This window comes from Trematomus bernacchii, unplaced genomic scaffold, assembly GCF_902827165.1.
Source record: "Trematomus bernacchii unplaced genomic scaffold, fTreBer1.1, whole genome shotgun sequence".
Classification (NCBI taxonomy): Eukaryota; Metazoa; Chordata; class Actinopteri; order Perciformes; family Nototheniidae; genus Trematomus; species Trematomus bernacchii.
In genome coordinates, this window is record NW_022987840.1 from 3,270,266 (window position 1) to 3,281,441 (window position 11,176).

At 39.1% G+C, this 11,176-nt stretch overlaps 1 protein-coding gene across 1 annotated transcript; it reads right to left on the minus strand.

The window, feature by feature from the left end:
- Positions 1–4,351: 4,351 nt before the first annotated feature.
- On the minus strand, positions 4,352–10,325 carry apom (apolipoprotein M). The gene is made up of 7 exons (XM_034153433.1): positions 10,135–10,325; positions 9,244–9,383; positions 8,811–8,881; positions 7,734–7,868; positions 4,659–4,757; positions 4,539–4,566; positions 4,352–4,437 (listed from the first exon to the last, which is right to left on the minus strand). Exons 1-6 carry the CDS (start codon positions 10,243–10,245, stop codon positions 4,553–4,555), a joined length of 570 nt encoding a protein of 189 aa, XP_034009324.1. The 5' UTR covers positions 10,246–10,325; the 3' UTR covers positions 4,352–4,437; positions 4,539–4,552.
- Between the last annotated feature and the right edge of the window lie 851 nt (positions 10,326–11,176).

Sequence of the window (11,176 nt, forward strand, 5' to 3'; positions counted from 1 at the left end):
GAGACATGTGTCAGGCTCAAAGTCAAAGTCAAGTCAAAGGCTGCCAGGGTTTTCCCTTTTACATGGGCCATGTTGTGAATATGAAATGGAGTTTTTATTCCCCTCAATAGAGAGAGTTGTGGTTGGACTGAGTGGAGGCTGCGGTGTAGGTGGCTCCACCTTGGGTTGGCAAGGTGAACTGTATGCAGGGAAAAACTGAAAAGTACTGAATAACTGGTGTGACACCTTAATGGTATTCATGGGAAAAAAATGCTGCCTTAAATTCTCCAAAAATAAGAATAACAGTAAAATGGAAAGGAAAACTTTTAAATTGTTAAAAAGTTACATGTTGAATAAAATGTGAAGATGTGTTGTATTTCTGTGACATTCCAATTGTGTAGTGCAGCCCCTAACCTACACATTATTGTAGGTGTGGGTGGTTTTTGATTCCCCACGTTTATAGGTCACTGTCACACATTGACACCCAAACAACTATGACAGGGGCTTTTTCTTCATACTGCATTGATCTGAGTTTGGCTATGATGTGTGATGAGGAAATGCAGTAACAAGTTATGTTGAGTAGGGATGGCTTGATACCACTTTTTCATGTCCAAACCAACAATGCTACCATGATGATCTGCCTTTTTTAAAACAGCTATGGTATTCCCCAAAAGAAAAATAAATAGTTCACATACGTTATTCATTACTGCAGTTTCTTTTCTAGTCTTCGCAAACAGAACATTGGGCAGGAATATGAATGGCCATAAACCATAACAACATTCATAGGGAAATTAAAAGTGCAAGTGGAAATCTGACTATTTGTTTAGAAAACATTGGAAAGATTTTTTAATATTCATCATATAAACTCATGGATATAATTAAACTCAGAATGAACACTCTTACAGTATTTCACATGCAGATATCAGGAGGAGAAATCTTGTTATGAAATCAGTAGTGAAAGTTGTAGTTGGGTTTTTAAAACATTATGAGCCAGAGAGTAAGAGGGTCAATTTTCCATGTCACTTTTTTTTCACAGTTTTTGGTTTCATTCTCCATGCATGGGACATCCCCAACTAACCAGTAAATTTTCTCTAAGATTATGTAAATGTCACCAATTATATCTGGGTCAAGTTCCCACAAATAAACCAACACATTCACACCTACACAAATAGCCTAACAGACAGGTGGGCTAGATGAAGGGTGCTGTCCCTTCTCAAAACAACAAGCCTCCTGGACATCTTGCCTGTTATACTAAAGTGTTTGATGAAAACACTGGTATTAGTTGTTCTTCTTGCGCATGTCCATGAAAGGATACTGGGATATGTCAATGTAGGAATGGCGTTCAAACAAAGATCTGACACAAAATGAATATGTAAGGTCAATGTGGTCAGAAATAAAGAACTGTTTGCCTCGAGACTCAACATATAGAAACCAAAGTTGTTCCTTAGTTAGAGGTGGTGAGTCATTATGTCTAGTATCTCTCCCCAACAAGAACATTTTGTCACTCATTTCAGTCCCACTGATTTTTGTTGTTCCATACATTGAGCCATTGCTGATACAAGCACGTGCTTTAATATGAAACCATGAAAAGAACATCAAGCCCCAACTTTAACATTTCTAATTTCATCAGCATTGGAAAAGCAAGGAAAATAATCTTGAATCAGTTTTGATCTATACATTCAGTTCTATGATGAATTGTCACATGTCGTAATACTGTGGTAGAAATCCAAGGCTCTCATCTTGGCACAAATGAAATAGTATCAATAATGATCTACTAAGTAAATCATGTCATTCATTGCTGTGATACCCGTAAGGGGAAATTAGACTTCCTCTATTTGTCTGCAACTGTTTGGGATCCGGTAGTTCACCTCTGCTGAATGATGAGCTTTGTTTACTGTTACTTCATTTGGAGGTTTGACCTTCAATTTGCAGACTGATGTTTGTGCACATTTTGACACCAGAAGGCTGTTTTCATATTCATCTGCTGAAGAAGGAAGGTTTCATCCTGCTCACCTTGAAACTGACTTTACAATATGTTGGTATAAGCATGAAGCCAATCCCGGCCCAATTTGTAACTTATTCAAGTGTGATGTGGAAACTTCAACATCTTGTGTCCCGCAGTTCAACTTTAAAAAGATATGTCTTTGCATATTAAGTGTAGTCCAAATAAGCTTCACCACGACTAGTTGCTGCAGTGAAATGTTGCTTGGACACGGATGCATTTGTATTAAGCATTTAATAATGTCTTCTATGATTATAGAGTGCTCATGTTTTTCCTTTTTTAGGAGTATTTTACTTTTGATACTTCTGACACTTCTACATCCAACTCACAGATGTAACCTTGCTTTGAGAAAAAAGATTATTAATTTACCCCTTTTAGAAGTGAAGATATGGTCATTTGTTCTGGGAATGTCATTTTCGAGCCTGAGACCTGAAAAACAGGCTCAGGGCTTAACAGGTTAAGTTGTTGTGATGGGCACGTACTGTACATGTAAAGGAGTGATTGCATTGGTATTTTAACTGTGCTTGAGCAATCAGGTGACAAACCAAAACAGTGAGTTGTGACAAAGAATAAGATGGCAAACTGGTCTAACGTGTTAACCAAGCAAAGACAATTAAAGACAAACTAGCCCGAGAAAGTCGATGATGGGATATAAATATATATTTTCAATCTCGCAAATATTTCTGTTACTAAGGGACTGTGCTTTGTTAACACAACACATGTACTCCTGTATACAACAGTTGCAGAGTTGGGTTGGTTCCCCTTTCCCAGAGACAAGACATTTCGTAATCACCTGGAGGAACAGTTGCTGTCCTAACGACAGGAGCATAAAACAAACATATTTCTGCTGATAGCATCCTTCTGTTTGTTCTGAGATACTCATCACTTCCCGTAAGAGAGATGCATTCCCAATATAACAAATCAATAATGTATCAAAATATGACCAATAATGTTATATTATATCATATAATACAGTCCTTATAAACCATATTTTTCTTGGCATTTGTCAGAAAAACATGTAAATATATTTATTTATTTAAATCTGAGTGTGTAAAAACAGAAGAGAGCTTGATTCAAGTTTTGTGAACAGGTTTTTCTGTTCAGCTGCATCATGGTAATTCCCCGGGTTTTTTGGCAGGGTGGTTGTGGGTGGATACAAACCCACAACAGGTGTTTTTGTTTTTTTTCGACTCGAGCTATATCATCTCTGGTTGTTTGTACCGAAAGTGATAAGAATAATAAGTGTATGACAATAAAAACAACACCATGTGGCTTCACTTCTGTGTAAATAAAACAAACACAACTAAATTAAGATATAATTTGATGTTTGTAAAATGCTTTTTATGGCTGCAATTAATGCTTATTTTCATTTATTGACTATTCTGCTGCTAATTTTCTTAATAAATAAATAAATAATTTGTTAATTGTTTTCCAAAAAACAATGGACAATATCCATCTCAGTTTTTTACATTCCAAGGTTAGATCTTTAATGTCTAAAACTATCAATTTAAAAGGTATTTAATTTAATATTTAATGTCTATATGATAAAACCGATAAAACACATAAAAGCAGGACCTTTTCTATATATAAGTACGGAGCCCCTAAAGGTTCATGGAAAAAAAAATATATATCTTGTGCGCACGAGATATTTTCTCGTTCGCACGAGATACTTTCTCGGACTGATTGATTCATGTCACTACTCGTTATAGCTCTAATATTGGTAGTCATTCTTCCTATTGTATAAAGTAAATTAAATACAACATTTCCTCAAGCAATGTATCTCATGCGAACGAGATATTTTCTCGTTCGCACGAGATACTTTCTCGTGCGAACGAGATACTTTCTTGTTCGCACGAGAAAGTTACCGGTGCGCCAAGCAGGAAGTGGAGCACACAGGAGACAACCGTTTCATTGCAGACTGTTATGTTTATGTGGGGAAATGGCAGTGCATATATTATTTAATATCTTCTGAAAACAAATGCCCACACACACACACACACACACACACACACACACACACACACACACACACACACACACACACACACCCTCGCGACCGGACATCTTATTCATAAAACTAATACTATGGCGTAATAATCGGGCAGTTCGATGTGTCTAACCATAAGAAAGTATATCATGCTCACGAGATTCTTTTTTCTTCTTCTCCATGAACCTTTAGGGGCTCCGTATATGAGAGACTAAAACAGCAATTTTATGACATTTTTGCATAACATAATACTTCTAACCAATTATGAAAATGGTTGGTAATTCATTTTCTTTCGGACAGATTGATTCATTTCACTACTCGTTATAGCTCTAATATTGGTAGTCATTCTTCCTATTGTATATACATACAACATTTCCTCAAGCAATGTTTTTATTTTCCTTTATTTGTTTCACCGTTATACAGTAAAAAGATAACATATTTGCATTGTCCTTTAAGATGTCCATGGCTCCTGTAAGACATTGTGTAGAACCAAGAGACAGTTAATTCAATCAACAAAGACAGTACATCATAGAAAGGACAGTGGGAATAAGATGTTATATTCATGCCTACCTGATTGTTAATATTTAGGTGCAAAACTCTGTAAATGGAGACATTCTTGTTAGATTCAAATAATATGTTTAGATTCAAAAGCTTCCTCTTTAATTTGACTTATTTATCTAAACGACAAACCTTTTGCTTGAGGTAGTCTGACACTTGCAGACACATTATGACAAGCCAGGTTATTCAGAAACGCTTTCACCACCTCATGATTGACGTCACTCTGCCGCGCTGCGTAGAAAGCAAACAAGATAAGACAAGATAAGATGGACCATTATTAATCCCCGTGTTGAAATTCAGTAGTTGTCAGCCCACTGCAAATGTGTTGGTGCAGTGGGCTGACAGTCTACCTAAGACCACTCACCTAGCAGCAAATGTAGAAAAATTCACACTATTTTCCAAAATAATACTCTGAACATAATACTAATATATATAATACTCAATACTGAATGTGCCCTCTGGTGATCAACAAGGCTTATCTTATCTTTGAAGGACCGTTCAAAAAACAGATTATGCAGGACAAGCTGTTTTTTGCAAATGTCATGGGTTTGTAACTTTAGTATTCGTTAATAGTATGGGAGAAGGCTAAAATTGGTGTTATAATAACTTAAAGAGTAGTCTTACTGTTGGGAAAATACTGAATGTGCTCTTCCAATATCAGAGTAGCACATGATAACAAAGGCCCTATATATAAGGCTATAAGGCTATAAGGCTATAAGGATATAAGGCTATATATAAGGATATAAGGATATAAGGCTCTCCCTCGCCCTCCCTTCGGCAAATCAGACCATATCTCACTACTGTTGTTGCCTGCGTACAAGCAGAAACTTAAAAGGGACAGACCGATAACAAGGACAGTACAACGATGGAGCGAGGAGTCAGATTCAGCACTGCAGGATTGCTTTGCATCTACGGATTGGAGTGTGTTTGAGGACAATAACATCAACACACACACGGACACTGTCATCTGCTACATTGGGAAATGCATCGATGACGTGGTACCGAAGGTTTCTGTACGGACATTCCCAAATCAAAAGCCCTGGGTAAACGGTGAGGTGCGCGGCAAACTGAAAGCGCGCACTCTCGCGCACACAGCGGGAGATTTGGAGGAGTACAGGAAGTCTAGGTATGATCTCCGGAGAGCAATTAAAAATGCAAAGAGACAGTACAAAGACAAGGTGGAATCTGACTTCAAAGGCTGTAACACTAGGAATATGTGGGCGGGACTAAGGACAATGACTGACTACAAAGGAGCAGTGGGGGGTGCTGCGGGAGTGTCTGCGTGCGCATCTCTCCCAGATGAGCTAAACATTTTTTTTTGCACGCTTTGAGAGCAGCCAGGCTGTGGAGGTACAGAGGGACCAGGAGCTACACTGCCCTTTTGTTTTAAATAGGGCAGATGTGTGTAAATCATTTAAAAGGGTTAACCCACACAAGGCTCCTGGACCTGATGGCATCCCTGGCCGTGTTCTCAGGGTGTGTGCAGTTCAGCTGGCAGAGGTGTTCACAGACATCTTCAACAGGTCCCTGCTGCAGTCTGTAGTCCCCACATGTCTTAAACACTCCACCATCATTCCTGTCCCCAAAAAGACAATCATCACCTGCCCCAACGACTACCGCCCAGTAGCACTCACCTCCATCATAATGAAGTGCTTTGAGCGGTTAGTCAAATTATTCATCACCTCCTCCCTCCCTGAATCTCTGGACCCCCTGCAGTTTGCCTACAGAGCAAACAGGTCCACAGACGACGCCATAGCCCTCACCCTCCACACTGCCCTCTCACACCTGGACCCGAAGAACAGGAACACATATGTGAGAATGCTGTTCATTGACTACAGTTCAGCATTCAACACCATTGTGCCCTCCAAGCTGGCCATCAAGCTCAGAGACCTCGGGCTCAACAGCGCCCTCTGTGACTGGATCCTGAACTTCCTGACGGGCAGACCCCAGGCAGTGCGGGTGGGAAATATCACATCCTCCACCCTGATTCTCAACACCAGTGCCCCTCAAGGCTGCGTGCTCAGCCCTCTCCTCTACTCCCTGTTCACCCACGACTGCGTGGCCACACACAGCTCCAACACCATCGTGAAGTTTGCTGATGACACGACCGTCATCGGCCAGATCACAGACGATGACGAGACGGCGTACAGAGAGGAGGTCGAAAACCTGACATCTTGGTGCCAGGAGAACAACCTCCATCTCAACATCAGCAAACAAAGGAGCTGATTGTGGACTACAGGAAGCAGCAGGGAGAGGGACACGCCCCCATCGCCATCAATGGGACTACGGTGGAGAGAGTCAAAAGCTTCAGGTTCCTTGGGGTCCACATCACTGAGGACCTGACATGGTCTCTTCACACCACCACCATCACCAAGAAAGCTCGACAGCGGCTCTTCTTCCTCCGCAGGTTGAGGAGGTTCAAAATGGATTCCAGGATACTCTGCAACTTCTACAGGTGCACGATAGAGAGTATCCTCACTGGCAGCATGACGGCCTGGTACGGCAGCTGCACCGACCTCGATCGTAAGGCTTTACAGAGGGTGGTGAAAACTGCACAGCACATCACCAGGACGGAGCTGCCATCCATGGAGGACCTTTACTCCCAGCGGCTCAGGAAGAAATCACTACGGATTATCAAAGACCCCCATCACCCCAGCCACAAACTGTTCTTTCTGTTGCCGTCTGGCAGACGTTACCGCAGCATCCTGGCAAGGACAAGAAGATTCGGAGACAGTTTCTTCACGCGGGCAGTGAGACTGTTAAAAAATTGAACTGTTGAAACAACTTCAAACATTCAACTGCTACTCAGTAGTATGTATCTAATACCTAATATATATATATCATTCCAATAACTTGTATATAGACTCATACTGCACTATTCCACATCATAACTTTATTTCATTTTTATAACTATTATTATTTTTGTATTGCTCATGCTCTTATTGTTATTATGTTATGTTATTATGTTGCATTGTTGGAGAAGCCTGTGACATAAGATTTTCAACTGCATAATTACTCTGTAGCTATGTCAGATTGACAATAAAGAACCTTGAACCTTGAACCTTGAATGTAGCTGTGTACGTAACAGGATGTAGCCCACGCAGCCCTGTATGTGATGACTACTTCCATTCTTGCAAGAATAATAAATACATGTATCCTGATATTGAAAACTAAGCCGGTGACGAGTGATATTTTCTGAACACTTACTATAGAGCAAGTATCTGTTGAGGGAGTCTTCTGAGTCCGTCTCCTTTAGAGGTGGTTCTACTTCCTGGATCATGATGCACTCGGGGCAGTTGGCCCACTTGCCACTCCAGAGGAGGGTCCTTCGCCTCGGCAATCCTGCATCAAAACAAGAAGACAGCGGGGCAACAACTGTGATCAGTGTGAACAAAAAATGTAGAAAAGTTTGGATGAATTGAAGTAAATGAGGGCTTAACAATAGCAAACGTATGAATCCGTTAACAACCTCTCGCTGGTTTGAGGTGACTCAACACAATTGCTACATTGGCTATGTACAAGACGCTTGGACATGTTTAAAAAACATAGATATAGATTATGAATGCTTCAAACATCTTGACCTATTTACAAGACTCATTTATCCAGTAGTATGCTCACAACTTCCCAAACCAAAATTGCTTGTCCACTCAAAACGTACTATTAAAAACCCCAGGGTGCGTTTCTTTGGGTTTTCAATTTGGGGGATGGAGTCTTAAGGTGGTTCTTGTTTTATTACTTGATCTTGAGGCTCTAAACAAATACTACAAACGGGAAAAAGCTTCTTGTTGTAATTTGTGGTGCTGAGTTACGCAATGTCTCTCTTTGTGCGTAAGTTATACATATGTTGAATTATATTTTTTTCTACGAAAGGCCAGAATGTAGTTTACCATAACAATGAAACATTTTGTAAATAGTCCTAAGGCCTTGGCAAGTTAAACTTTGTAACCAGTCAGGATGGAGAAAAGGATTTAAATCTCTTTTTCCCATACTACTTGTTCTACAATGAAAACAGCAATATTTAAGAATTAGACTTGACAAGTTTGTTACAGTTGCTTTTACAGAAACACTCAGGGGTTTTCCCCCCCTGCTAAGAATAAAAGAAAAAAATGAAATCCCTTTAATGCTTTGGGAGGAAGTTGTATTTATTTTAACATTGGCATGAAATTCCCTTGTGCAATGCCTCTTCTGTCTCCAGGGCCTGTACCTGTTGATCCCTTCAGTTCTCTGTGCGTGAGTGTTTTGATCTGTATGGTTTGAATCTGCGAATACAAATGGGGCTTTTACCTTCCAGTACAACATCATCTCTCCCAGGAAGTATATGATAGGTCCAGGTCTGTGTTATGCAATCATCTCCTCTAAAAGAAGATTTGAAAAACAAATACACCTTAAGCATGTAGCAGATTTATATTTCATCACAAAATGACATCATAAGAGATAAAGTACTTTCATTTTTGAAACACACTTTCACATCTGTAACAGTTTCACTGCGTCACTTCCCTAAGTCTGGTATCTATTTATGATGTGTTGTTCTATTCTGTCCTGTTGTAAATCAGTTTCACCTCCTTATAGTTGTAATGCTAATATTCTTTCTTCATTTCATACTAGTTTTAGAAAAATAAGTATTTGATCTCATGTTCACATGATGGGTTGAGAAACATCTTCTTGTTTTTCTTGATATTTATTCACTATAAGCTAATGTGTGTATTTGCTGCCTCACGTGCGCATCTGTCCGGTCACCAGCAGTGTGTCATTGACCGGCTCCTCCATGGTGATCCACATGTTGTCCAGTTCTTTGAACCCCTCGATGTCAGCCTCTCTCTGACTGACTGCTGCTTTAAAGTACCATTTCCCCAGAAACTGAAAGAGAAGGAGACACAGAAGTTGACAGTGTGGGTTGACAGAAATGTAACCTATTTAAAGGTGTAAACCAACAATGCGAAAAAACAAGATACGACTTATGAAAGAAAAGAGGGGGAGGAAAGACTCTCTGTTGGACCACATTCTGAATTTATCTTAGTGATGCATCTGCAGAAAATCCCATTGCTTTAATTATTCAATAATTCACTCAGGTTGTTGAAATCTTTAAACGTTTCTGAATTTGAGGTGGGGAAGAAATGAAGGCCTTAACGTTTTTTGAAAAGAGACATTTATAAACAAGGGTTATTGAAAGTGCTCCATCACTAAACTTAAAAAAAAAAAATTGCTGTGCAGTTTATGAAAAGGAGTGAGCCGTCACAGTAACACAGCAAAATTGAAAGGGTTCAAACATTCAAGCCTTTTAAAAAATGTGTTCAGTGATCCTTTGTACATTTGTAATACAAATTAACCCTGATCCATGTCTCAAACTATTAATTGGGCCTGGAAAGTCCTTGAATTAGATTTTTAAGGTGGGTAAACCATTTCACAAAAATCTGAAGACTAACATTAAATTAGCTTACATGTGTCCCAAATTACAATTGTTCTCTTAAAAATGAGTTTCCTTGGATAGTCATCCATACACAAAGGCATTGACATACATCAAATGCTTTACCTTTTTCATAATAACCTATGTCATATGAGTAGCTATTACACTTTGATAAACAGAATATCTATATATTTTGTTTCTCACCTGCTGATGGTCGACAGTGTTGGCAGGCAACTGTTCAGGAACCAAACAAGGAACAAAGGCCTGATACAACAAGCCATATAAACACAGAACTGATAATACTGTAGCCAACATAACTGCAAATCAGAGTTTATACTTGACAATCAACCCGATCAGAATGTCTGTTTTTCCTCAGGGCACAATTTATTTGTGCCAACATGTCTAAAAGGAGAGTGGGTGTAGGTAAATGATTAAACATGCAGGGCCGTACTACCCCTGATCTTCAGAAGAAGCAATATGTGGATGAAATATGGCCCGTCTCTGTCCCTCTGGCTTTAGGTGAAACACATGTATAGTCAAATGAATAATTATTTCACTAAGCAAGCTTGTTTTCAAATATCCTTAAAACTCTCCACAAAGACTAAGTCACCGTCATATTCAGGAGGAAGCGATTTCTTTTATATCACTTCTAAAAAAGCTGTAAATTATAGAAAGTGTATGAGTATTGACACCACCATGCTACAACCTCATGTATCCTTTTCGAAATATCAACAAGAAAAAACATTGTTAACTTGTTTGTTTGAGAATGTCCTGAATAAATAAGTCTGACTGTCGACATACATCTACTAGGAATCATTAACTACTTGTTCGAAGGCGAAGCCAACTGTGGTTTTTATCACCTTGTTTTTCTGTCCTTATCAGGTTTTGAGAAACAGAATTGCTGACATTGTTTTACTTCTGAAAATTCATTATTTTGGTCCATTAAATGTATGTTTTGATTCAAACTACTTGCTCATCTCTAATATAAGTTATCTCGATGTAAACTTATATCTGAGATGATGTTTCACTGTAGTTTTACAAATACTTCCACCAGGTGGTGTCAAACAACTAGCTTGTCTACACAGATTACACCTGAAGAAACACATTTGAATATCAACAGCTTCCTACATCAAATCCACTGATCAACAAATGTCCACTAGACATGATTTTATCTAAATTAATCATGTGTTTTTTATTAATGAATATCAGTCTACTGTATTACAATTTATGTTTCATTGCAATCTGT

Bases quoted from the DNA above. Each gene is read 5' to 3' on its own strand.
- apom (XM_034153433.1), bottom strand. From the start codon at position 10,245: ATGTTGGCTACAGTATTATCAGTTCTGTGTTTATATGGCTTGTTGTAT. The intron at 9,384-10,134 runs GTGAGAAACAAA...CTTCTCTTTCAG, and splicing joins ACACTGTCGACCATCAGCAG to TTTCTGGGGAAATGGTACTT. The intron at 8,882-9,243 runs GTGAGGCAGCAA...ATCTTCTTTTAG, and splicing joins GTGACCGGACAGATGCGCAC to AGGAGATGATTGCATAACAC.